Below are 6,000 nucleotides of genomic sequence, written 5' to 3' on the forward strand. Positions count from 1 at the left end.
TGCAGTGCCACCACTAGCCTATTGCAGTGCCACCACTAGACCAGACATGGGCACTATACATACTTTCTTTGCGTGTGATGTCCACCGCCAGCACAGTGACCGATATGTTGTCCTTGTTGGAGCGCATGTCCTTCAGCACAGCAGAGTTAAGCTCCCTTTTGAACTCACTCAAGTGATCACTGGTGAACCCTGAGACAGAGAGAGGAAGGAAGGGGAAAAGTGAGAGAGAAAAAGGGGTAGATGAATTTGATATTGTTACTCCATTCCACCAACTCGAAGGACAAAATTAAAGTCATTATTTTCATGTCATTTGTGTTTGGCCCACAGATTTAGTCCTAAATAATAATGTAGTCTTCTGCTTCTTAAAGTGACCACAACATTACTACTGTGATGCCTAGAAAACACGTATCCCACACGTTCATGCCATGCTTAGCTCACACTAATAGGTCTGATATGTAGAGTAATGTTGCGTATCATTATATTGCTCATTTTCAGAGAAAACTCACCATTGGGGGCAGGGATGTAGAAATAGGGGGCAAAGCCGTGCACGTGGCAGCACACACTGTTCCCGCTGTCAGTTACCCCAAACATGCGGATGATTGGAACATTCCCCTGAGACTGACCTGGCATGCCAGCCACAACAGCCCCTGTTGAACAGACCATCACAAACAGTTTAGGATGATTGGAACATTCCCCTGAGACTGACCTGGCATGCCAGCCACAACAGCCCCTGTTGAACAGACCATCACAAACAGTTTAGGATGATTGGAACATTCCCCTGAGACTGACCTGGCATGCCAGCCACAACAGCCCCTGTTGAACAGACCATCACAAACAGTTTAGGATGATTGGAACATTCCCTGAGACTGACCTGGCATGCCAGCCACAACAGCCCCTGTTGAACAGACCATCACAAACAGTTTAGGATGATTGGAACATTCCCCTGAGACTGACCTGGCATGCCAGCCACAACAGCCCCTGTTGAACAGACCATCACAAACAGTTTAGGATGATTGGAACATTCCCCTGAGACTGACCTGGCATGCCAGCCACAACAGCCCCTGTTGAACAGACCATCACAAACAGTTTAGGATGATTGGAACATTCCCCTGAGACTGACCTGGCATGCCAGCCACAACAGCCCCTGTTGAACAGACCATCACAAACAGTTTAGGATGATTGGAACATTCCCTGAGACTGACCTGGCATGCCAGCCACAACAGCCCCTGTTGAACAGACCATCACAAACAGTTTAGGTCGGTGTCATGACTCGCACTCCTGCCTTAAAACGTGACAGAAAAATGGCCTTTAAAAGTCCATGGCAGCCTAAATATGCTCCAACTAAAACTCACCTGTTGGTCCCATGGACTGTCAGGCATTGCCTTTATATATCCATCTATGATCTCGACAGTGGTTACATTTCTCCAGCCTCATCCCTGAGCTTTATTGCAACATTCCACTCCATGTAGGCCAACATGTAGTGGAATGATGGTTTTAAACAGGTTCTGGATTCCAGGCTAGTCGAACGGCAGAACCCCTAAACATCTCAGTGACATAACTTACCTAAATAGTAGTCGAGGTCAATCTGTTGGAAGACCAGGGTGTCAGAGTCCGGGTTCAGAGGGGTGGCCTGCGGCCTACGCCATCGGGGGTTGAGGTCAGCAGAGAACAGCTCACCTGCAACCGGGTCAAGGGTCACATGCAGAAGACAGGAGATTGGTCAGTCAGTGTGATGTTAAAGAGGCAGGTTGGTGAAAAATGAATTAAACTCTCCACCACCGGCGTAAAATGGTAGCCTGGGTACCAGTGTGTTGAGTTATTCCACTCCTTGTCATGCTAAACATGTAGTTGGCCTACATGGAGTGGAATGATGGTTTTAAACAGGTTCTGGATTTCAGGCTAGTTAAAGGGCAGAAATCCTAAACATTTCAGTCATCCCAGACAATAGGAATCCCTGGTAAGACTAAAGCTGCACTATGCACATCACCATGCGCTCTCCTCTCATCCTCTCACCAACAGGGATGACGTCATGCCCCGCCTGTCCTTCCCTCTCCTCCGCCTCCATATCGGCTTCTTCGAACAGGGCGAGTTCCTCCTCGAAGATGGACGGGCTGTCTTCCCAATCCCCGGCAGTTTTACCACGCTTGGCCTGGGACGCCCCGCCCCTCGGCAGACCGCTATTCCGCCTTTTAGCATCCATCTGCAGGAGACATCAGTGGGCCAACGATTAGTACTTTACACACCTTGTAAGCATTTGTATCTGTCACTTTCTATCTGTCACGTGTGAATGTTGTTTATATATTTAGTACTATATATTTATCTTATCTGATTTGCAACAACTGAAGTTCCTTCTGGAAAATTAAAGTAATTCCAGTGTATTCTATTCAACCAAATAGGCAACAACTGGTTCAGCTGGTAGAGCATGGCGCTGGCACCATCAGGTCGTGGGTTTGATTATTGCTACAGCCATCAATAAAAAAATGGACCCAAAACCGTAAGTCACTTTGGATAAAAACTTTCGTTAATTAAATAGCATGTGTATTATATAGCCAGGCCTATTTCATTCTGATTGATATAATTCACTGTCATCTGGCCACTTTGATTATACAGTTGAAGTCGGAAGTTTACATGCACCTTAGCCAAATACATTTAAACTCAGTTTTTCACAATTCATGACATATAATCCTCGTAAAAATTCCCTGTCTTAGGTCAGTTAGGATCACCACTTCATTTTAAGAATGTTAAATGTCAGAATAATAGTAAAGATAATTATTTTTCAGCTTTTATTTCTTTAATCACATTCCCAGTGGGTCAGAGGTTTACATACACACAATTAGTATTTGGTAGCATTGCCTTTAAATTGTTTAACTTGGGTCAAATGTTTCGAGTAGCCTTCCACAAGCTTTCAACAATAAGTTGGGTGAATTTTGTCCCATTCCTCCTGACAGAGCTGGTGTAACTGAGTCAGGTTTGAAGGCCTCCTTGCTCGCACACACTTTTTCAGTTCTGCCCACAAATTGTCTATACGACTGAGGTCAGGGCTTTGTGATGGCCACTCCAATACCTTGACTTTGTTGTCCTTAAGCCATTTTGCCACAACTTTGGGAGTATGCTTGGGGTCATTGTCCATTTGGAAGTCCCATTTACGACCAAACTTTAACTTCCTGACTGATGTCTTGAGATATTGCTTCAATATATTCACATCATTTTCTGCCTCATGATACCATCTACTTTGGGAAGTGCACCAGTCCCTCCTGCAGCAAAGCACCCCCACAACATGATGCTGCCACCCCCGTGCATCATGGCTGGGATGGTGTTCGTTGGCTTGCAAGCCTCCCCCTTATTCCTCCAAACATAACGATGGTCATTATGGCCAAACAGTTATATTTTTGTTTCATCAGAACAGAGGACATTTCTCCAAAAAGTACAATCTTTGTCCCCATGGGCAGTTGCAAATCGTAGTCTGGCTTTTTTATGGCAGTTTTGGAGCAGTGGCTTCTTCCTTGCTGAGCAGCCTTTCAGATTATGTCAATATAGGACTCGCTTTACTGTGGATATTGATACTTTTGTACCGGTTTCCTCCAGCATCTTCAAAAGGTCCTTTGCAGTTGTTCTGGGATTGATTTGTACTTCTCGCACCAAAGTACGTTCATCTCTAAGAGACAGAACGCGTCTCCTTCCTGAGCGGTATGATGGCTGCATGGTGCATGGTGTTTATACTTGCGTACTATTGTTTGTACAGGTGAACGTGGTACCTTCAGGTGCTTGGAAATTGCTCCCAAGGATGAACCAGACTTGTGGAGGTCTACAATTTTTTTTCTGTGGTCTTGGCGGATTAGTTTTGATTTCCCCATGATGTCAAGCAAAGAGGCACTGAGTTTGAAGGTAGGCCTTGAAATACATCCACAGGTAAACCTCAAATTGACTTAAATGATGCAAATTAGCAGAAGTTTCTAAAGCCAGGACAACATTTTTCTGGAGTTTTCCAAGCTGTTTAAAGGCACAGTCATCTTAGTGTATATAAACTCCTGACCCACTGGATTTGTGATACAGTGAATTATTAGTGAAATACTATTAAAACTCGTTTTCAACCAAATATTTCTTCTGTAGGCTTGTCAGTTAGGAGATCTACTTTGTGCATGACACAACAATTGGAAAAATGACTTGTGTCATGCACAAAGTAGATGCCATAACTGACAAGCCTAAACTATAGTTTGCTAACAAGAAATATGTGGAGTGGTTGAAAACGAGTTTTAATGAATCCAACCTAAGTGTATGTAAACTTCCGACTTCAACTGTCGCTGATGAAGCTATGGTGAGCTTTCTAGCGCAGTGGCTGCCTGGGCATCAGTCAGGTGGACAGTGAAGGTTGTTGTGTTAGCTTGCTAGCCAGCTACCCTCATAGAATTCAATATTTAGGCCACTTCATTTCAATGCCCAATGATTCTTGAAATGGCTCATGAGTTTAGTAGAAAGGTCTTACCCCACCATAATCCAAAATATAAGGTTGTTACAATGTCTTTTAAACAATGTAGCTATAGCTTCAAAGTATGTGTCAAACTAGCTATCACTCTGATCTCCTGTAGACTGGGACTTGTTAGGTTCATAGCTCCATCTATGAAGTTGAGTATTACCTAGCTAGCTACAGTAGCTCCCTCATTTTTACAAAGTTATCTACATGTATCCAGCCCTGGCTATTCCTGTGAACTAACTACAGTGGTGGAGAAAGTACAACATTTTCATACTTGAGTAAAAGTAAAGATACCTTAAAAGAAAATTACTAAAATAAAACTGAGTCACCCAGTAAAATAGTACCTGAGGAAAAGTCAGAGTATTTGTTTAAATATACTTAAGTATGAAAAAGCAAATGTAATTGATAAAATGTACTTAGGTATCAAAAGTAAAAAAAATCATTTAACATGTCTAATATTAATAAAACCAGACGACACGGTGTTTTTGTGTTTTTAATTTACGGATAGCCAAGTGCACAGTTCAACACTCCGACATTATTTACAAATAAAGCATTTGTGTTGAGTCCGCCAGATCAGAGGCAGTAGGGATGACCAGGGATGTTTGCTAAACATTCTGAATGTAACGAGTACTTTTGGGTGTCAGGGAAAATGTATGGAGTAAAAATCACAATTTTTAAGGAATGTAGTGGAGTAAAAGTTGTCAAATATAAATAGTAACTAACAAAAAAAAACGACTTAAGTAGTTTACTTAAAAGTATTTTACACCACTAACTATAGGAACCAAGTGGCAGGGCTGCCGTTTGGCTGAAACACGAATGAAGGACTGTGTCTTTAACAGCTAACGTTAACTAGCCACAATAAACCGAATCTAAATATCACTTTCCAACTTCATAGCTAGCTATCCGCTGATGAGGTTGAGACACTGGTAACTACTGGTCACATTTGGAAGAGGAGCAGGCATCATTAGTAAGTAACTATCAATATTAATAGTTACAAGCCGCCGTTGAGGTGTTTATTTGCTGCAATGTGAAGTTCTCAACGTCGTTGAACAACAACACGCCTGCAGGTTAGCAATAGCTAACTAGCTAGCCCTGTTTCAATTGTAAATAGTTACAAAGAAACAAATGGGTATACCAATTAATTATTATCCGCATGTATTTGTCAATCGGACACATGTGACATGGTTAGCTAGCTCTCGCTACTTGGCAATAAAATGTTGTAGCTACCTTTGTTCAATGTGGTGACTTCGATCAGATCCTACTTGACAACAACTCCCGCCACTTGTGCGTTTAATTCGTGAACTTCCACCCCCGGAAAGAGCGGAGGATTTCCACAGCGCACGTGGTGATTGGTCAATAGAGCGGAAACCCGTGGCTGAAAAAAGGGATGGAAGCAGCGGCCATATTTGGTGTGGCTCAGAGACTGACAACTCTGTGTGAGCTGTGTTAGATATCTATCATAACGATATGTTTACATTGTGGTGACACTCAATTTGAAGTCTAATCACAGAAAATAGACTTTAATATGT

At 42.7% G+C, this 6,000-nt stretch overlaps 1 protein-coding gene across 1 annotated transcript in view; it reads right to left on the reverse strand.

Annotated features, from left to right (window-relative positions):
- LOC124028086 (DNA polymerase delta catalytic subunit-like) overlaps nucleotides 1–5,849 on the reverse strand; it is a gene marked incomplete at its 3' end in the record, with an annotated part of 43,169 nt that extends 37,320 nt beyond the window's left edge. The window contains 5 exon segments of the mRNA XM_046340238.1: nucleotides 64–189; nucleotides 507–647; nucleotides 1,564–1,677; nucleotides 2,014–2,200; nucleotides 5,699–5,849. Coding sequence (XP_046196194.1) covers nucleotides 64–189; nucleotides 507–647; nucleotides 1,564–1,677; nucleotides 2,014–2,200 — 568 coding nt within the window.
- Nucleotides 5,850–6,000: the final 151 nt, after the last annotated feature.

Source organism: Oncorhynchus gorbuscha, unplaced genomic scaffold, assembly GCF_021184085.1.
Source record: "Oncorhynchus gorbuscha isolate QuinsamMale2020 ecotype Even-year unplaced genomic scaffold, OgorEven_v1.0 Un_scaffold_3727, whole genome shotgun sequence".
NCBI lineage: Eukaryota > Metazoa > Chordata > Actinopteri > Salmoniformes > Salmonidae > Oncorhynchus > Oncorhynchus gorbuscha.